The 23,431-nt window shown below is 38.5% G+C and overlaps 1 protein-coding gene across 1 annotated transcript in view; it reads left to right on the top strand.

Annotated features, from left to right (window-relative positions):
- The first annotated feature begins 1,218 nt into the window (after positions 1-1,218).
- The window catches only part of LOC121387130 (multiple epidermal growth factor-like domains protein 10), a 40,495-nt gene continuing 18,282 nt past the window's right edge, over positions 1,219-23,431 (top strand). The window contains exons 1-4 of the mRNA XM_041518154.1: positions 1,219-1,288; positions 3,322-3,453; positions 10,868-11,083; positions 13,340-13,537. Coding sequence (XP_041374088.1) covers positions 1,219-1,288; positions 3,322-3,453; positions 10,868-11,083; positions 13,340-13,537 — 616 coding nt within the window. The remainder of the gene's footprint in view (positions 1,289-3,321; positions 3,454-10,867; positions 11,084-13,339; positions 13,538-23,431) is intronic.

Below are 23,431 nucleotides of genomic sequence, written 5' to 3'. Positions count from 1 at the left end.
ACTAGGCCAATATATACCAGACCCTCCTATTCTTCAAATCCTACCAACAAAAAACAAGACACAGAGGGAATACCTCTACACAACCATAAGTTAATAAAACGTAAAAATGCAAAGTGTTAATTCGCAAGATTCGGACCAACTGTACCGACTAGCATGTTTAAATGTTTAACAAGGCATATAGCAACAAAGAGCTATTTTAATTCCCAAACACTGAAGCATCGGCGTAGCCGGAAGTTTACAATAGCTGGGGAGGGGAGGAGGGGCTCCCACACTGTCTACAAGTTTGTTTTACACGTGTTATGGGGGGTGACGGGCAAACATAAAAGGTCGTGTGATTAGAGGCTACACAAATGTACTGATGTTATCTGATTCTATTTTAGTTCAGGTACGTGACAGTCTGTTTCGTAGACTGCATCCTAGCTTATCTCCACATACTAACAGAATACTTCTAGAGGACACATGGGCTATGATAACGAGTTCAAAGTACAGAACGGGACATACATATTTTACTAAGTGATAACAGATTCCTTCGTTGCATAGACAAAAGACCGACGTCGTGAACCATAGGCGTACGGGCTCCCGTTTTTGTTGGGGGCAGGCTTGTTTTTGCCCGAAAGTGAAAAATAACATTTATTTATATTAGCATTACATACATACATACATATATACACATATACACACACATACATACATATATATATATATATATATATATATATATATATATACAACACACACACACACACACACACACACACACACACACACACACACACACACAGAGATATATATATATATATATATATATATATATATATATATATATACACACACACGCTGTGTAAATAATTATCTCAAGACCGGGCGTGTTTCACTGTCCTTTTTTATAAATCAGTACAGAATAAAACCTCTCTAAAACAAAAATGTTTTTACGATCGATGTGTGCGTGCGTGCGTGCGTGCGTGCGTGCGTGCGCGCGCGCGTGTGTGTGTGTGTGTGTTTATAGAGAAAAAAGAAGAAGAAGAGTGAGAGAGAGTGAGAGACATAGAGAGAGACATAGAGAGACAGGCAAGCAGACAGAGAGAGAGAGAGAGAGAGAGAGAGAGAGAGAGAGAGAGAGAGAGAGAGAGAGAGAGAGAGAGAGAGAGAGGGGAAAAACATGAATACTTCACCCTGCTATAGTGTTTTTACTTCCTGGTTTGAGAGAAAAGTCACAACATGTCGACGTGTTGGGCGCGTCTGCTGTTTGTCGCATCATGGATTTGTTTTAACACATACTCAGTGTCAGGTAAGAAGTTTCTCTCATAACATAGTTTATATTAGTATAAAAGTAAATTGAGAAATTAACCGAACCAAATATAGATGTAAACGTATGTATGTACATGTATCTGCAAAGTGTTGGCTTTTCGTTGCAATTCGTTTTCGTTCTTTACAACACGGGACGGGACGCGCTAGGCTAGTGGTATTGTGAATGACTGATGCACTATCGATATAGAAGCTACGCCCCCTCCCAGTTCCAAATATCTAAAGATAATACACACACCTCGGGTGAATAAGTATAGTGTTAGTCATGCAGTTGCTGGCATTTTGCGAGGTCTATGCTGTACTAAATAATGCTGAAGGCTGTAAAAAAAAGAAGTCATTATTCACAGTACTTAAAAGTAGAATATTCTTGGAAACACATGCACGTCTATTGTAATAATATGTTGTAAGTTTACTTACTATAACCCTGACATGAAGTGGTCCGCATTGCCTTTGATTAATCCTAACCGGCCTCGGTGGCGCAGTGGTTAAGCAATCGGACTACAGGCTGGTAGGTACTGGGTTCGGATCCCGAGTGAGTGCTCCGCAAGGCTCAGAGGGTAGGTGTAAACCACTTGCACCGACCAGTGATCTATAACTGGTTCACCAAAGGCCATGGTCTGTGCTATCCTGCCTGTGGGAAGCGCAAATAAAAGACCCCTTGCTGCCTATCGTAAAAGTGTAGCCTATGTTGCGACAGCGGGTTTCCTCTAAAAAGAAAACAGTGTCAGAATGACCATATGTTTGTCCAATAGCCGATGATAAGATCAAAAATCAATGTGCTCCAGTGGCGTCGTTAAATAAAACAAACTTTACTTTGATTAATTCTAAATGTGAAATACAGTGTTTCCATCGAGCGTGTATGTTCTGACTGAACTACTGCATAGGGAAGTGGTCAAAAGTAGTCACCTTTGTAGACAAAGCACATGACAGTTAATCATGACTGCATACCCTCACGATTCTTATTAAAAATGGCTGGATTTAGATCGGTCGGTTGAGTGCTCTCTTGGGGTGCTTGCGTCGCAGGATCGAACCACCTTGGTGGATCCATTCAACTCACTGGGTTTTCTCTCGTTCCAACCAGTGCACAACAACTGGTTAAAGGCCGTGGTATGAACTATCCTGTCTGTGGTGAAGAACATATAACAGATTCCTTGTGGCGCATTAGGAAAAATGTTGCGGGTTTCCCCTGATGACTACGTGTCAGAATTACAATATATCTGACATCGAATAGACGATTATTAATTAATCAATGCGCTCTAGTACTAGTGATATTGTTAAACAAAACAATCTTTACTTTACTAACAAAAAGGCATTTGTCATCGGTCTTGTTCAGAGATACGGTCTTGAATTAACAGATTCGTACTCGCCGTATACATTGAGGCTTCTCTTACACGCGGGCGGGACCTAGCTCAGTGGTATAGCGCTTGCTCGATGCGCGGGCGGTATGGGATCGATCCCCGTCGATGGGCCCATTGGGCTATTTCTCGTTCCAGCCAGTGCTTCACGACTGGTATATCAAAGGTTGTGGTATGTACTACCCTGTCTGTGGGATAATGCATATCAAAGATCCCTTGCTGCTAATCGAAAAGAGTAGCCCATGAAGTGGCGACAGCGGGTTTCCTCTCAATATCTGTGTGGTCCTTAACCATATGTCTGACGCCATATAACCGTAAATAAAATGTGTTGAGTGCGTCGTTAAACAAAAAACATTTCTTTCTTTCTTTCTGTTACACGCATTAAATATGTAACATTGAGTATATTACAGTCGAGTATATTAACATATATTATTATCGTCAGTTTCCTTCACAAACAAATTTTCCGTTTGAGGTAGAAGTACTTTTGGTGCCTAGTTTCATCCTTTTCTCTCTCTCTCTCTCTCTTTCTCTCTCACGAGTGACGCCTTATGATATTTTAAAATATGTACAATATGCCTTGTGTATATTTTTAATTCAGTACCAGATATGTCATGTACTTACATAAACGTTCTCTAAATGTGTAGTACGGTTTTCATTCTAGGAACCTGTATGTCAGGGAAGTATGGTTTAGATTGTAGCTACACCTGTCACTGTGACGCTGCCAACTGCAATAACGTCACAGGCTGTTCTGGGAGTTGCTTGGAAGGATGGTCTGGACCAAGATGTACTAAAGGTATAATATATATATACAGTCAAACTTCAATAACTCGATCTTGAAGGGGACGAGTTTCAGGGTGTTCGAGTTTTCAAAATTAATATATAAGAGTTCAGATTTGAAACTGCATTGCAGCTGGTTGCAGCACTGCAGCTGGTTGCAGCACTGCACCTGGTTTATTTCGCTTAATATTGTAAGAAGCGTGCCTTTCGCTGCCTACATCTGAACTCTAAAACTATGCATCCCCAGTTAAAAGGCGAATGAATATATCAGTCACCTGACCCTATACCACCCCATCTCATCCCACCCCACCTCAGCTGTTGGCATCTTCAACGCCTGTCATACATTCATTTTGCGTATATTGTAAAGGTAAGTAAATAATACAAAAAGGATCACCCAGATGAATTTGAAATATATGCTTGGGCATATAGACTACATGTATTTATTGACAGAAAAAAACCCCGAAAAAAGAAGGCATATACATACATATATAAATAACAAAGAGTAACGTTGACGTATTTTACAGATGTCAAAACATGGAGGAACGTAACTAACAAATAAAACACTGAATGCCGAATAACACTCTCTCCACCCTCCGCCTACAGTTGGACTGCGTGTGCTCCCTTGCACCTGCCAGTGCAGGCGGTTCCTCCTTCACTCATCCCAACCCTTTCTTGTCCTGGACTGAAGAACCGGTTGAGGCCAGTACTTGTGCCCAGGACAGGCGTGCGCTACAACAGCTTGCTCTGAATATGCATGTTAAACAATTTCCCATTCACATTCCCATAACACTCTCTAACATACTCTTTGAAGTTAACCAGACTGCGTCTGTAATTAAGTATTATGTAGCGAGACTCTCCACCATGGATGAATACCGACTACCAAACATGGGACCATTTCGTTCCGCTTAGTCGACGATCTATTATTCTGTAATTATCACCCTAATCCTCGACAGCCAAGACCACCCGAGACAGGCGCGCTTCGCTTGTTTCACATGATTGATAATACATTCGTCTTTAAAATACTACCGGCAATGACAGTTTGATCAATCCACACGCGTCGAGTTTTAGAGGTGCATACTCTATTAAATCTTTATGGCGGGACCAAAGAATTAGGTCAAGAGATGAGGTTATCGAGTTTTCGAAGTTTGAGTTTTCGAAGGTCGTTATTACTAGTTTATATAGCAACTCGGCCTGGACCTTCGCTTCAGATCGAGAGATCGAAGTTTTCGAGAGATCGAAGGTGGAGTGATGGAAGTTTGACTGTATATATATATGGATCTAGCATTCGGTATACTTTGCGTGTGTAAAACTCCAGAGTTTAACAGACAATAGTAATTGGTGGCCTGATTCTTTTGACGGAGAAGCTGGACGTAGCCCAATGGTAAAGGGTTCGCTTGATGCGCGGTCGGTCTAGGGCCGATCCCCATCGGTGGACCCATTGGGCTATTTCTCGTTTCAGCCAGTGTTCCACAACTGGTGTAACAAAGGCCGTGGTATGTACTATCCTGTCTGTGGGATGGTGCATATAAAAGATCCCTTGCTGCTAATCGAAAAGAGTAGCCCATGAAGTGGCGACAGCGGGTTTCCTCTCTCAGTGTGTGTGTGTGGTCCTTAACCATATGTCCGACGCCATATAACCGTAAATAAAATGTGTTGAGTGCGTCGTTAAATAAAACATTTCCTTCCTTCCTTTTGACGGAATGCTCTCAAGCTATTTATTCAGTTCTGCCTTTGTAAGTTCAGTTTTTCCCAAAACAGTGAAAGCTTGGAACATTATTTTGTATAAATAAACACTTAATTTTGAAATAACTTGTTCGTATGTAGAAGAATTACGCACGGAAGTTTCGATTTGTGACGGCACCTATATATTGGCATATATTTTTATGTGCTGAAATTTATCTATTTGAGGACATTCAGTTTTTAGCTTTTATTTTTAAAAAACAATTAGCATTGTTTTGTAACAGATTTAACTCTATGATAACCATGTACTGTACTAGCAAATCGACGCATAAAACTGGCCCAGTTTTGTCTTATTCATCTATATATATATATATATATATATATATATATAACATCGGTCTACAAGCTGGTAGGTACTGGGTTCGGATCCCAGTCGAGGCATGGGATTTTTAATTCAGATACCGACTCCAAACCCTGAGTGAGTGCTCCGCAAGGCTCAGTGGGTAGGTGTAAAACCACTTGCATCGACCAGTGATGCGTATTTCGTTCGACAAAGGCCACCCCCATGAACTAACTGCGCCTTTGGGAAGCGCAAATAAAAGAGTCCCTTGCTGCCTGTCGTAAAAGAGTAGCCTATGTGGCGACAGCGGGTTTCCTCTCAAAATCTGTGTGGTCCTTAACCATATGTCTGACGCCATATAACCGTAAATAAAATGTGTTGAGTGCGTCGTTAAATAAAACATTTCTTTCTGGGAGGTATATATATATATATATATATATATATATATATATCAGTTGTATGGATGGATGGATGGATAGATAGATAGATTGATATTTATATTCGAAGCAAGAATATGCAGCCTTAGAAACATGTAAATTGTATTTATAAGTGATTACACTAGCCGACAACTTGACAATATGACAACAAACTCAGGATGGTCTCTTTATTATAAACCAATGCTGATGCGGGTTTATTATGCATAGTCATAAGGTACTTTGTTTGAATGTTGGAAGCAAAAATGTTAAGTACTATGCTTCGGACGACGGACAGTCAACAAAATAAAACACGCCAAACCTGAATTTATGCCGAAATAATTAAAACGATGAAGAAAAAAGAAGAGTCATGGCCAAATAAATAAATGAATATTTTTAAAACTTCGTAAATACCAGATATTTAAAATGAAGTTGTATTTGACTGATATACGTGATAGTGAAAAGTAAATAAAATAAATACATAAATATAATAAAACAAATAAATAAAATAAGATAAAATCAATCAATCAATCAATCAATCAGTCAGTAAATGTTGCTTATCCAGTGTAATCAACGTATGTGCTATTTTCCAGATCATACACTTTTAGAATTTGATAACTTTGGAAATTTGATATAAATTATTCAAGGTCACAATGCTACACTTATTGATATTTAAGCAAACGTACTACGGTGACTCTCTGAAAATTATAGGGCCATTATATCGATATCAATCCTTATGACGCCACTGCTACATAGCCCATTACAAGCGTACTACACAACGGTCTATGGTAGACAGTGGGCCGTGTAGTGTATTGCTGCATAGCAGGGCGTATCACAGTGCGGTGCACTGCAGTAGATATTTGAATAGATAGATAGATATATGGCGCAATGATTGAATAAATGCACAAATAAATATACCAATAAAACATAAATAAATAAACTGATCGATTGATTAAATAATGCAGTAAAATGCTTTTTGCGATCGGATTCACCGAGGGATTAGGAAGATATTGTAAGGTCCATGAAACGTTTCCCAGAATATGTTTTTTCGTTCCGTGTACTGAAATGTGTTTGTATTTGTTTCGTTTTATGTAATGAAAGGTTTCTTTTTCGTTGAGCTGTTTGTTGATTTTCTTTCGTATAATGAACGGGGTTGTGTGTGTGTGTTTGTGTGTGTGTGTGTGTGTTTGTGTGTGTGTGTGTGTGTGTGTGTGTGCGTGTATGTGTGTGTGCGTGTGCGTGTGCGTGTGTGTTATATTAAAGATATCCTGAATGTGTAGCTATTGACGAAGAGTTGACGTATTAGTAATTTTATGTACATTAGGCAGGTGTCCACCTTAATCTCTCAGGCGAAACGTGTCCACAATTACAAAGGGCTTTTTTGCATGCGAGTTTGTCGTATCGGGCTGGAAGTTGTGCATATCTTAAAATAGAATAACCTATATTATTTTGAAAACCTAGTACGTGATGTTATAAGTATGTTGATGACATAGGAAAATAATTGAATTGGGAGTTGAACTGTTAGTCATTTCATGTACATACATATATGTAAAACTTCAAACACAGTTCCTCTAAAATTAAGAAACAAAGTAATAAATATATGAATTGTGTAGTCCATAGTACATGTCATTCTTACGGGTTTGATTTGTTAGAAAAAAGAAGAAGAAATGTTTTATTTAACGATGCACTCAACACATTTTATTTACGGTTATATGGCGTCAGACATATGGTTAAGGACGTAGCTGGGCTAGTGGTTCTGTACACGACTGATGCACTATCGATATAGGAGCTACGCCCAGTTCCAAATCTCTAAAGATAATACCCCCCCCCCCCCCCCCCCCGACCCTACACACACACCTCAGGTGATTAAGTATAGTGTTAGCCATGCAGTTGCTGGCATTTTGCGAGGTCTATGCTGTACTAAATAAAGAAAGAAATGTTTTATGTAACGACGCACTCAACACATTTTATTTACGGTTATATGGCGTCAGAGATATGGTTAAGGACCACACAGATTTTGATAGGAAACCCGCTGTCGCCACTGCATGGGCTACTCTTTCCGATTAGCAGCAAGGGATCTTTTATTTGCGCTTCCCACAGGGAGGATAGCACAAACCATGGCCTTTGTTGAACCAGTTATGAATCACCGGTCGGTGCAAGTGGTTTACACCTACCCATTGAGCCTTGCGGAGCACTCACTCAGGGTTTGGATTCGGTATCTGGATTAAAACTCCCATGCCTCGACTGGGATCCGAACCCAGTACTGTTGACCGATGGCCTAACCACGACGCCACCGAGGCCGGTTGATCTGTTAGAGTCGTACTGATAATAGTGTATTTTAATTTAGATATTAAGAAGAAGGAAGGATATGTTTTATTTAACGACGCACTCAACACATTTTATTTTACGGATATATGGCGTCAGGCATATGGTTAAGGACCACACATATATTGAGAGAGGAAACCCGCTGTCGCCACTTCATGGGCTACTCTTTTCGATTAGCAGCAAGGGATCTTTTATATGCACCATTCCACATACATGGTAGTACATACCATGGCCTTTGGTATACCAATCGTGGTGAACTGGCTGGAACGAGAAATAGCCCAACTGGGCTCACCGACGGGGATACGACGTTATTGCACATACTTATCTATTACACATACTAAACCATTCGCATTGGTTGGTTGGCTGATCTGTAAATTATATCTATGTTAACAATAACTTAATGCAATTTAATGCACTATACACTGAATGTTACTACTTAAGACTATATAAACATTACAAACACACGTATACTGAAAAATTCAATCTATTATATATTATACAATCTCAACGGTAGACGAGATATGTGTCGACGGCTTTCTGAAATTTAGTACATAAAATAACTTTTGCCGAAGATAATTTACAATAAATACATTCATTCATTACACTGAATTTGAATGAAATGCTAATTGTACTCATATAAATAAATCCCCTGAGCGTGCTGTATCTCGAAGAAAACAAGGGGATTTGTTTTCTTCGAGATACAATTAACATTTTGAGTACAGTTTTTGCAGTTCTTTACACTGTGTTTTTATTTAACTGTTGAATTTTTATATTGATGTTGATCATCACATTAGATTTGCGTTTACCATAGTTTGACACCCAATAGCCGATGTATTTTTCGTGCTGGGGTGTCGTTAAACATTCATTCATTCATTCATTCATTCATTCACACCTGTGTCCTGACCTATATGTAAATGGGGAGGGTGGGCCAGCACTAACTCTATAAGAAGTAACCGTAATTAAATGTGCATGTACTTGTACTGTTGTCGAAAGTACCCCGTATGTTTAACTCGCTATGGGTGGGAGCCGGTATCGGGACGCGAACCCTACCGGTACCTACCAGCCATAAGACACATGGTTTAGCCACTGCACCACCGTGGCCGGTTTACAAAGACAAATAGTGATGTAAAAGTCTACAAGGTGTATACCACCAATCAAATCCCATAGACGACAGTAGTAACATGTGTGGCTAAAACTACCTGTAGCGTATCAGTCGACATAAACACCACGGATATAACTACTACCACCTCTCAAAGTGAACCAGAATAAAATGGGGATCAAGTTGTTCATTTTAGAGATATCCGGTACCGTCTATGACTACCCTAGTTCCACACAGGTATCCCATATATGTTTCAAGCACAATGCTACTTGACACGGTGATATTAGCTAACAATACATAGAAGGGCGCTGTGCCCTTACCGTCTTTTTTGCACTTCCGAATGTGAAAATATGTTTTGAGGGCACTTTAAGTATAACATTAATACAACTAAACACAAATAAATAAGCACCCATCATGTCAACACAGTGTACATTATTTCTGGTACAAACATAAAGGTGTTAATTGAATGTCAAGCAGGGCGGGACGTAGCCCAGTGGTAAAGCGCTCGCTCGATGCGCGGTCGGTCTGGGATCGATCCCCGTCCGTGGGCCCACTGGGCTATTTCTCGTTTCCGCCAGTGCACCACGACTGATATATAAAAGGCCGTGGAATGTACTACCCTGTCTGTGGGATGGTGCATATAAAAGATCCCTTGCTGCTAATCGAGAAGAGTAGCCCATGAAGTAAAAGATTTCTTTCGTTTTTGAATGTCAAGCGCTTTTCATGGGATAACCGAACTGTAGGTAACAGAGACTAATTAGAGCATTGTTCGATAGATACCTAAACACACCCCGGACATTCTACACAGAGCAGGCGCATATCATTGGTATTGTTAGTAAAACATTGACACCTGATTGGTATAGTCGAACCGGCCTCGGTGATGCAGTGGTTAAGCCATCGGACTACAGGCTGGTAGGTACAGGGTTCGCAGCCCGGTACCGGCTCCCACCCAGAGCGAGTTGGTTAGTGGTTAGTGAGAGAGAAGAGGTGTAGTGGCCTTACACCTACCCATTGACCCGTTAAGAACTCGCTCTTGGTGGAAGCCGGTACCGGTCTGTGAACCCTGTACCTACCAGTCTGTAGTCCGGTTCGGTTTTCAGAGTTAATTTTTTTATTAAATAAACACAACGGGACCGGCTAATTGTTTCGGTATTCAGAGTAGAGGGGTTTCCGGTTTTCAGGGATTAATTTCAGTGATTAAAGCTGTGTATAATACGGGACCGTGAAATCAGTTCGGTTTTGTGGGAATTCCTGTTTACCGGGGGTCCGGTTTAGAGAAGTTCCACTGTACTGGTTTTGACCAGCTGTTCACCTATTAGTAAATAACGCGTTTTTATTTGTTTCATGCAATTATAGTGTTCAATTGATGTTTTTGTTATTGTATAAACCTTATATGCCAAAACACCTAATAATGTTATAGTTGATACATATTGTTCATTTTTAGAGACATCACTTTAATCATTTAAACTATATTATTAATATCGTGGAAAACGCATGGTCCTTAATTTAATAATTTGCTCATGTTGTACAGATGTTTTGCGATAAAAATAATAAAAGTTAATTAATATTTCAGGAAATATAGGTCTGAGGAAAACTGCCTACCAGAGTTCATTCTATATTGGCTTCGAATCGCACAGTCCACGTCTTGCGGTAGATGGCAAACTTGAACAAGGAGATTATGCCAAAAAATGTATTATAACTGGAGGCGGCCAGAAAAACTCCTGGTGGGAAGTAGATTTGCAGAGAGACTACTACATACACGATGTAGTTATTCACTTCCGCACAGACTGTAAGTATATGCTAAAAGTTCACACTAATGGAATAACCGGTAGCATGCCTATTCAATCCATATGTTTCCCTCAATTTCAAAATCTATATAAAAACAAAATGTCCCTGACAACATTTATAAAAGGCGCACCGACAACATCTGGTATACAATTATTAATAATTATTTACATGCATGTTCCTTATCCGTTTCACCCTCCCCCACCCCCACCCCCCACCACCACCTCCCAGTCCAAAACTAAATGTGGTGGATATGATCTACAGTAGTTATATTTATTACGTTCACCTGTTCTGAAATAAATTAGATAATATTAAAATATTGATGATTATTATTTTACCTGTCAGGATCAAGCAAATAGCGAAGGCGGTCCAAAACAAAATAATTGCATAACGCATTCAAACACACGAATTATTATTATTATTTTTTTTATTTTTTATTTTTTTTATTATTTTTTTTTTTATTAAACGAATCGTTTACAATTCTCAACAATTTCAGAAGCATACAAAAAGAACACGCTTTGCTACCAGCATTCACTTCCTAAAAATGTATAATACAAATATTGATTTTGCGAGGGATATTTTTATTGAATAATTATTCATCAAGCGTACATGTGGCACACTAGTAAAAAATAAAGTAAATGTGAATAGTATACAAAAAATTAAAACATTTGAAAAAGACTAACGTGGGTTTCCTGCCACTGTGAACATTTTCCGACCAACAGAGCCTTTTTATCAACAAAAATTATAGTATTCAAAACAAATTGTAAGAGTCAGTGGTATGGTATGTGTACATTTCATAAAAATACCATTTACTGTACGGGAAGTAACAAAATGTTCACTGTTGTGACATCGAATACTTTGGCTAACATAATGGCATAACGGTTAAATGCACTTGTTTATAAAACGAGGGCGAGACGTAGCCCAGTGGTAAAGCGCTCGCTTGATGCGCGGTTGGTTTGGGATCGATCGCCGTCACTGGACCCATTGAGCTATTTCTCACTACATCCAGTGTACCACGACTGGTACCTCAAACGCCGTGGTATATGCTATCCTGACTATGGGATGGTGCATATAAAAGATCTCTTGCTGCTAATTGAAAAGAGTAGGCCATGAAGTGGTGACAGCGGGTTTCCTCCCTCAATATCTGTGTGGACTTTAACCATATGTTCGACGCCATATAACCGTAAATAAAATGTATTGAGTGCGTCGTTAAATAAACCACTTCCTTCCTGTTGATAAAACATATTTATTTACCCTTAACTTGTTTCGAGTAGTGCATATCCTAAATAAATGGTGTTCTCATGACACACCAACTTACCTTGACATAACTGATAGCCTATCGTTGGAATCGAAACTGCATTAAGGTAGAAACCTTCACCCTACTGCACACATTAGGACACACGCACTAATTAAAACAGGAAAATGTAATAATATTTAATATGTAATCTAGTCCCTGTATGGTGTTGTGGCTTTGTGTGGAACGGGAGGGCTGCAATTACTGAACGTTTGAGTTAGATCATCAGACATGTCAGAACCCAGTGTCGCTGTATCTGTTTTTCTCCTTTATAAATCTTGTATTTACTTTCCGACATGACAAGGGCGGATCTAGCTCAGTCGGTAGAGCGTTTGCCTGAGGTGCTTGCGTCGTAAGATCGAACCACTTTAGTGGTCCCATTCTTTGATTGTTTTTTTACCCCGGTTGACCACTGATCTACGACTGGTATATGTAAGTTCGTGGTCTGTGTTATCCCGTTTGTGTACAATGTGCACATAAAAGATCCCTTGTTGATAACAGGAAAATAGCTACAAGTAAACAATTACCAAATGTTTGACATCCATTGATGATTAATGAAACAATGTGCTCATGACGTGTCATTATATAAAACAAACACATTTTTCTGACATGACTCACATGTTGTTGTATTTTAAATAATAAAACACGTAAGTACGTAAATGTGTTGGAATCACTAATAATAATTTCCATGTTTGCTTTTCCCGTCTCACTGAACTCGGATTTTCGCCCGTTACAACCAGTACCCCACGACTGGGACATTAAAGGTATGTGTTATCCTGTTTATGGGAAATTACACTTAAAAGACCGTTTCTGCGTTCTTGATACGAGTAGCCTATGTTACCGCAGCGGGTTTAATATTCCCCTTTATCAACGACATATCGAATCGAAATCACTTGTTAGACATCAAACGGCTGAGTAATTTATTTACTTCTTGTAAGGAATTGTAATATATATGTGTTTGTACAGACCTACGTCGTAAACCTGGTGTACAGGTACACAGTTCTATGAGAGCAAACCAAAGCAATGCAGGACACTGGTGTGGGAACACATCTGCCAGTAGCCCGAATATAACAACCTTGACGTGCGATGACACCGCTAGATACATCACTCTCTACAGAAGTGCAGGTGACAGAGTAATGGACTTTTGTGAAGTCGAAGTGTTTGGTAAGGGCAATGTTTATATTTACTGTCAATACGTATTATCTTTATCAACGGGTTTGAAAGTGTGTGTGCGTGTGGGTGTGCGTGTGCGTGTGTGTGTGTGAAAATACTGTAGTAGCAATGAAATGGAACAGCTCAATAACATTCTTCAAACATCCTGTAAGTACCAACAATATATAGTTTTGTCCTCACAAAATATCATTGTTGATGTGTTTGTAATGATAACTAATTTGCGGGCTGTTTTTAAAAAAAAATTATACTGGTCTAATTACGTTTTATAATATTTTTCTATTTTATTGACTTGAATGTTTAAAATGCTTTTTAAATTATGAATTACGTCATTTTCTTCAACTGAAATGTCGCAAAATAGTATTAAAAATAGTTCACCGCCAACTTTGAACCGATCGATCGTCTTTGATACAACAATTAAGCTGTATATAGTTTATTTTTATCATCAAAACAGAGTTCAAAGATACGGTTTTGATTACGTATTACGGTTTTGTCAGATTCAAAGACACATTTTGCCGACATTTTTATTTTGAATTCAAAAGATGAAGATATCTCAGGGATCATTTGTCGTATGAACGGAATATAAGCTACAGAGCGCTTCGGACACTTAGCAAAATCATCCTGCATAGATGCTGCTTTTACTTTGACTTGTAATATCTTAAAGGGACATTCCTGAGTTTGCTGCATTATAAGATGTTTCCAACTAATAAAATATTTCTACGAGTTAACTTGCATATTAAATATATTTTCTGGTTTAGAATATCAGTGTCTGTATATTCAATGTGTTTCTGGTTGTCTTAATATTTGTAAAAAGCCCTAACTGGATTTCGTATGTACCAAAAAATTATATTTTAGGAAATAAAATGAAATTTAACCTAGTACAAATATTGGAAAGATCAGAAACACGTTTAATATGCAGCCACTAATATTTTATGCAGAAAAAAATATATTTGATATGTAATTACAATCAATAAAAAGTCTCTGTTAGTCGATAACATCTTAAAAATTGCAGCAAACTCAGGAATTTCCCTTTAAAAGTCATAGGCTATAACCTCTTTAACCACGTTGCCTGACACAACTTACACGTACACCAAAGTCGCCCCCATCATTCCAGCAGCTGTTGCATTAACTGTACTATTAACTTATTATCTTGACAGTGGATGAGCCAGCTTCGAAAATTGTTTCCTTCGATATGTTTAAGCTTACGGAGCACCACGAGAACATACGTTGTGTCATAGGCAAGGTAGCTTCCTCATTCCAAGCAATACCTAAAAGCTTCTGAAAATATTTCTCCCCAGTTTAGCAGAAGCAAACAATTAACATATTAGACATTCGTTCCCCAATTAGAGAATTATGACGTATCCAAATATTTAGTTTTCTACACTGATACACAAATGGTAGCAAATGTATTAATTCACAATATAGTCACACAAAAATTGTTTTTGTTATGCAAAGACAAAACCCTAGTTACTCGGTTTGTGGTCGAAACTAAGGGATATTTTCAAAGCTACTAGATTATTTTTCGTATAATCGTAGCGAACTAAATTGCAGTTGAATTGTTTTGCCAGTGGTAAGTCAGTCGATTCCTCACGATAAAACCAAAACCTGATATATTATATTTGCACACACCCACTCACACACACACACACACACACACACATATATATATATATATATATATATATATCCAGCAATCACTGCATACAATGGCAAGATATGATGACTAGATAAATTTCTATATATATCACGTATATATATATTCTATATAAAAATATAGGTCACGTGGCATAAGCCCGACTCGATTCGAATATTTCACAGTAGATTTTCGATAAACATACTCGTTAAATCATTTGTTGAAGTGCAGTAATTACAAATAACTTTTAGTTTTGCGATACCAATACAAAACTTGTATATTTATTTATGAATTAGAGTTTAGAAACGCTTTTTAATGTGCCAGAATGTAGCTAGCGTCTTACAAATAATGACGTCATGCATCTTGTATAACGTCATACGGCAAAAGCCTTGTTAGGTTGACAATACTCGTTGCTAGGTTGACAATGCTCAGGTCGAATGACAAATGCAGCTCGGCAGAGCCTCGCTGTATTAGCCATTCTAACCGTCGCAGGATAAAGCCGATATCTTAAGACAGTAACTAGTTATTCCATATATATATATAATTGTATATATACATGTGTGTGTGTGTGTGTGTGTGTGTGTGTGTGTGTGTGTGTGTGTGTGTGTGTGTGTGTGTGTGATGGAGAGATTACTTAATGAAAGTAATCGATTACTATTACTTAAGGATGTTACAATTATGATTACAAATACAAAAAGGAATTGATTACATTGCAACAAATAGTGAAATAATGTCACCAACATGAAATTGTTCATTTTATTTCACAAAAATACAAATTCCATTGATTGAAAGCCATAATGAATTATTTTTGATTATTTATTAAATCATTTGAGAAATTTATGTACGTGTATACACAGGACAAATTATTATTATTATTATTATTATTATTATTATTATATTCATGTTTGTTTTTAATTTACTAATCTTTCTTCTTTTTTTCTTTTCTTTTTTTTTTTCTTCTTTTTTTGGGGGGTGAGGGGGGTTGGGGGGGATTAGTTTCCAGACCCAGATTTATATTATTCTTATATTTGGATCATTGACGAAAAGGTACATCCATAACCATAGTTATAATTGTATCAATATATACTCTTCAAAAAAAGAAACGCAAAAGGGTACAAATGGGTTATAACTCCGATTTTATGTTTCCTACCGGTTCATGCTTTGTGAATATAAGGTCATTGCATGTCCCAAACACATTCCCACGGTTACATTCGATAAAACGCAGCTACTGTACAATAAAGTTCCAAAATGTGAATATTCGCAAAAACGCAGCCACGTGCAAACCATGTCACCACTGCACGTGCGTTGTCTGCACGTGCAACATGAACACCGACAGTATAAAAGTGCAGGGTGTTCGCTTGCCTGGCCTCTGTATCTGGCCGACAGTTGACAATCCAGGACATGCCACGTCTCAGTGAACCGCAGAGAAACAATGCCATCGGCCGACTAGACGCAGGCGAATCCAGAACGGCCGTTGCCAGGGCATTCCATGTGTCCCCAAGCACCATCTCCAGACTGTGGGACCGTTACCAGCAACATGGATCAACACGTGACCTCCCTAGATCCGGTCGACCACGGGTCACTACCCCCGGGCAGGACCGCTACATCCGGGTACGCCATCTTCGGGAACGATTGACTACTGCCACCTCCACAGCCGCAGCAATACCAGGTTTGCGCAGGATATCCGACCAGACCGTACGGAACCGCCTACGTGAGGTAGGAATTCGTGCCAGACGTCCAGTTCGAGGTGTCATCTTAACACCACAACACCGTCGACTCCGACTGCAGTGGTGCCAGATTCATCGACAATGGCCTCAACTGTGATGGAGACAGGTGTGGTTCAGTGACGAGTCCCGATTTCTGCTCCGACGTCATGATGGAAGATGTCGCGTGTATAGGCGTCGTGGTGAACGTTATGCGGCAAACTGCGTGCAGGAAGTGGACAGATTCGGCGGGGGTAGTGTCATGGTGTGGGCAGCCATCTCACACACTGGCAGAACTGACCTGGTCCACGTGCAGGGCAACCTGAATGCACAGGGCTACATTGACCAGATCCTCCGGCCACACATCGTTCCAGTTATGGCCAACGCCAACGCAGTGTTCCAACATGACAACGCCAGGCCTCACACAGCACGTCTCACAACGGCTTTCCTACAGAACAACAACATTAATGTCCTTCCTTGGCCATCGATATCACCGGATTTGAACCCAATTGAGCATCTATGGGACGAGTTGGACCGACGCCTCCGACAGCGACAACCACAGCCCCAGACCCTGCCCGAGCTGGCAGCAGCCTTGCAGGCCGAGTGGGCCACCATCCCCCGGGACGTCATCCGTACTCTGGTTGCTTCAATGGGCAGGCGGTGCCAGGCAGTTGTCAACACACGCGGAGGCCACACCCGGTATTGACTCCAGATGACCTTGACCTTGGTGGTGTGTCCTATCACTTACTCACAATGGACTAGAGTGAATTGTGAACAATCCTGCAACATTTGGTAATGATCGGACTCACCATTCAATAATTAAATCAATTCTCCAAATGTTACGACAATGTGGTTTTGCGTTTCTTCTTTTGAAGAGTATATAAACAAATATATATTATTGAACTACGCTCTGTTTAATAATTATATGTATGATCACTATTATGTTTTGTTTATATTGTTTGTAGTATTTATACCATTTAATGCCATTCACAAATGAAAATTAAAATAAACAAAATATATGTATTTAAAATCTATTAATGAAGAAAGACTAAAAGGAACAGCGTAAACAAATAAACTGATATCTACATATGTTTGGCCAAGTTGCTGATTTTATTTAGTTTTTGACACTCTAAAAACTACTATTATTGACGTGTGAGATTGATTTTATTAACCAAATAAAACACATAAACAAAGCTTTATCTTGATCGACTACATTAAAATGGGTGTTTCCTTAATTAGTTACATGATTTGTGGCTGTAACATTGTGAGGATAACTGTCGATGGAATCAAACTTTATATAGCTCGCTGCAGTCTAACTAAATAAACGAAATCTGGTCATGTTACACACCAATGACTGGATAATGTATTGTCAAGCGTATCTTAGTTGAGAATTCAGACCAATGGTAACACTGTACACGCTTTGAGAAGAAAGCAAGATTGAAAATTATTTATTAATATTTTTGTGCAGCAAAGAATTATGGCAGGCAGACGATAATCAGGGTAATGATGGCAGCAAACATCAGAGCGGCACTGGTGCAGGGCTCAGCTCAAGCCCTTCTATTTATTGCCAGATAGATCATTATTCATTAAGGTGTTTTTATATTGATAATCTAGTCATGATGATTCCCTGTTTCTAAGGCAAACGATAGTAGTAGAAGAAGAGAAGTCGTTTTATTATTGTGCCACATTCTATACATAAATCGTCAAATATAAATATATGTATGTATATACAAAGGTTAGAAAAGTACTGCATCCGGTCAAACAGCCCATGACACAAACATTTAAAATTTTAAAATATTTAAAAGCACATTGTCCTAACTTCTAAGTAAAATATAATTTATTATGCGTTTCGTATAAAATACAATACTGATACTAAATTTCAATTGGGTTAATCAGTATATACGGCTAGTTCCTCTATTATTAAAGTATTTGACAACGGGATATCAGTTCTATTGTCTACATTGATTGATCAGTACTGCAGTTGATGCTAGGTGTTTGGTAAATTATCAATAATCATGAAAGTAACCGCTTTTACATTGGCACTGTAATATAAAGGAAGGGGTGTATGACTTTGTGTGCCTCAAAGAACACGAGATCGACAGTGACAGCTACAGTAGTCACAGTGACAGTGATAAAAGTGTTTATTTTCAGGGAATTAAAGTGACAAATGATTTGTTTAAAACCAATACAGGAGGAACAGTTATGCTTGAACATGTTTTGTGGTACAATTTAAAACCGAACAAAAATACGCAATTGTTTTGTGGTAAACAAGAAATACAAAAATGTGATTGCTTTCAAAGACAATTTACTAAAATAAACAAGACAGGACAGTGATAAAAACAACTAACTAAAATGATGTGTACATAACTTTATTGATTGATAATATATACCGGTTCGTTCCGATGATGATGTGATAAAAACAACTAACTAAAATGATGTGTACATAACTTTATTGATTGATAATATATACCGGTTCGTTCCGATGATGATGTGATAAAAACAACTAACTAAAATGATGTGTACATAACTTTATTGATTGATAATATATACCGGTTCGTTCCGATGATGATGTGATAAAAACAACTAACTAAAATGATGTGTACATAACTTTATTGATTGATAATATATACCGGTTCGTTCCGATGATGATGTGATAAAAACAACTAACTAAAATGATGTGTAAATAACTTTATTGATTAATAATATATACCGGTTCGTTCCGATGATGATGTGATAAAAACAACTAACTAAACTGATGTGTACATAACTTTATTGATTAATAATATATACCGGTTCGTTCCGATGATGATGTGATAAAAACAACTAACTAAAATGATGTGTACATAACTTTATTGATTGATAATATATACCGGTTCGTTCCGATGATGATGTGATAAAAACAACTAACTAAAATGATGTGTACATAACTTTATTGATTAATAATATATACCGGTTCGTTCCGATGATGATGTGATAAAAACAACTAACTAAACTGATGTGTACATAACTTTATTGATTAATAATATATACCGGTTCGTTCCGATGATGATGTGATAAAAACAACTAACTAAAATGATGTGTACATAACTTTATTGATTGATAATATATACCGGTTCGTTCCGATGATGATGTGATAAAAACAACTAACTAAAATGATGTGTACATAACTTTATTGATTGATAATATATACCGGTTCGTTCCGATGATGATGTGATAAAAACAACTAACTAAAATGATGTGTACATAACTTTATTGATTGATAATATATACCGGTTCGTTCCGATGATGATGTGATAAAAACAACTAACTAAAATGATGTGTAAATAACTTTATTGATTAATAATATATACCGGTTCGTTCCGATGATGATGTGATAAAAACAACTAACTAAACTGATGTGTACATAACTTTATTGATTAATAATATATACCGGTTCGTTCCGATGATGATGTGATAAAAACAACTAACTAAACTGATGTGTACATAACTTTATTGATTAATAATATATACCGGTTCGTTCCGATGATGATGTGATAAAAACAACTAACTAAAATGATGTGTACATAACTTTATTGATTTCGTAACTGCGAGTGCGAGTGCGAATAATGTTTACATGTTCATGTACCACTAGAGTTTCGAGCATTCCGTCCCGGGGCTGTCTCTGGATAGCCAGGGGCTTGTCCCGGGACATAATTCTTAACTGCGAGCTTTGGCGGTCGATGATCTAATTTAATAGGCAACTAAAACAAATACTGATGAGTTAGATTAGCAGTCACATAAAGCAAAACGTAAGGGAAGTATCATACTCCCTTGAGTAACGAAATAATTCCACACCTGCACATATCTATATAATTGTTCGATGCAGTTTATTACCGAGAGTGTTTGTATCCGAAATGCCTTCCAAACATTGTGTAGCGTTGATATTAGAACAGAGTAGAAGTTATTAAAAAACGGAGAAAGTGCCAGGAAGATAGATGACCAGTCGCAGTCAAATTAATTGCATTTTAAGGAGAAAAGCTGATGTCCTGGCAGATTTTGAAAAACAAACATTCCAGCGGAAAGAAAAAGACAAAAGAAAGCTATCAGTTATGAAGATATCAACACTCTTGTTTGGAAGTGGTTTCAAAATGCCGCATCGAAAAGAATTAATGGTCCGTTCATTAAATAAAGAGCTTTGAAGTTTGCTGCTCATTTAGGTGTTGACACGTTCAAAGCGCCAAATGGTTGGTTTGAGTCCTTTAAAAATCGACACAATGTTGTTATCGGGACATTGAGTGTAGAACGTGAAGATGTCGATATTGCCATGATTGAAGGCTGGGAATCCCAGTTACCAACTCTGTGTCAAGGATACTGTCCACATGATAATTTGAACATGGATGAGACCGATCCTTTTTATAGAGACACAACAAAAAACACGTTTAAAGTTAAAGGAGACGAATGTGCTGATGGTAAATGGTCCCATGACGACTGACAGTGGCACTGTGTGCCAGTATGACGGGAGAGAAGCTAACACCTCTTGTAATAGGAAAGTGTGAAAAGCCTATCTGTTTGAAGAAGATAGCACCCGAGGCTCTACCGGTCATTTACAAAAGCAACAAAAAACATGGATGAAGAGTGCTTTGTTTCAATGGTGGCTTGAAAAGCTAACCAGGAAAATGAGACAAGGACGAAACGTGCTACTGTTTATTGATAATGGGCAGAATTTTGAAAATAGCAATTAGTTAAAAAGTTAATAGAATTTAAAACAAAAAAGTCACAAGCCAAAAAAAAAAAGAATTGACTGCTCGGTCGAATATTTATAAACATTTGGAGCATTTTAGAAGGACAGTCCAAAAATAAATAAGAGAAAGAAGAGAGGATCGGACTATTTAATAATATTAAAAAAAAGAAAGTAATTTCGACATAAACTTTTGAACGAAGGTATAAAAGTTTAAAGTCCGATCTATATGTCCACGTGAGTGGCCTCGTTAAGGCCGTTAGGGTGCACAGCTTGTAGGGACGAGATGGGTTGCATCCCGTCAAGAAAACCCCTAGATGTAGTGCTGTGCTGAAATACAGATCTTGAGAAGCCGGATCCGTCTGAACGAGAGAGAGAATCAGACTAGGGTATAGTTCAGTCGTCATGGGTTGGTATAGTGGTGTGGATCGGCCCGACTCCGGAGGATACGAGATGGTATCACAATAAAACAAAGTAAAGTCTAGAAGAGAGTAGTAGGGGCCGACTCTGCTTCCCACTTCTTCTTAGAGTGGGGCGGTCAATCTTCCAGTGCTGCTAGGACAGGCTCGGACATGTAGAGACTAAACGCGAACAACCGTGGCGTTCTGCAGAATGGCCGTCATACGAGTCACGAAAAAAAAAACAAGTCAACATAGTCAGGCGAAGAAATGACGTGGAGGCAAGGAATCTCGCTAAAAAAGAATCAAACCTGGTGGTGTAGACTGTCGAAACGAGATAGTCCGGGAGCCCAGAGAGGTTTAATTAGCATTGCGAGTACAAAAGGTCTGAGGCCTGGAATATGTAGGTGTGGGCTGTGGGACCCCCAACCGGCCATTCTTAAGTAGCATCTCCTGTACCAATCCGAGGGGCTGCCCCTCAAAAAACCCCAAATTTTAAGTTTAATTACCATAGTTGAGTACACCAATCAAACCTACACAAAAATGTTCTCTGTTGATGTACTAAGTAAGATCCACCATTCTTGAGTGTCATCTCCTGTACTTAGTTCACTTAAGAACGCCCCTAATTAGCACTAATTCGAAGTTTAATTAGCATGGTTGAGTACATCAACGAAACTGATGCCAAAATATTCTTTAGTGTCAACCCCTGTACCGAATCCACTTAAAAACGGGTCAAAGATCAAAATCCACCTAATTTTAGGTTTAATTAGCACCATCCATTCCAACAGTTCAACTTAGCAATGTAAAGGTTGATTTGCGACCCCCAAACACTGCGTCTAAATACCAGCCAATGGATCAGGGTATAATTCCAACGCTGAAGTTAAATTACTGCAAACGACAGCTGCAGCATGTAATTTCTGGATACAGTAGTTCATGGAACGAAGTTGAACAATCAACTATAAGGAAATGTTTTGCTAAATGCGGATTCAATTTTAATCCCAGTGATGAAAACACAGCCATTGATGGGAATAACACTGATGATGACGATGTTGATGATGATGATGTGGCCTTGTCCGTCATAGCCTAGTAGAAGGAATTGTTTGGTATGTCTATACATAAGCACGTGTGGCGAGGCTGTTCTTGATTGGAATATATATGTTTCGGCTCTTTTGAAAGAAAGTGATAATGATGATTTGGGCTTAATTTAGGATGCCGATGATCATGATGATGATCATCATCATGATGATGATAACAACCACCAAAAGCCGAACATGTGTTCATGGCAGAAGCTGAACGGTATATAAATTACCGGAAAGAGTTTGGACTGTCTCACAGCAAGTACACCATACTTTCGGCAGCAATGAATATGGCAGAATGTGTTACATCAATGCGTGCAGAATGCAGTGGAAAGCGATCAATGATAAATGGTATTTTCAA

This window comes from Gigantopelta aegis, chromosome 13 (genome assembly GCF_016097555.1).
Source record: "Gigantopelta aegis isolate Gae_Host chromosome 13, Gae_host_genome, whole genome shotgun sequence".
Classification (NCBI taxonomy): Eukaryota; Metazoa; Mollusca; class Gastropoda; order Neomphalida; family Peltospiridae; genus Gigantopelta; species Gigantopelta aegis.
This window is presented reverse-complemented; position numbering and strand designations above follow the sequence as displayed.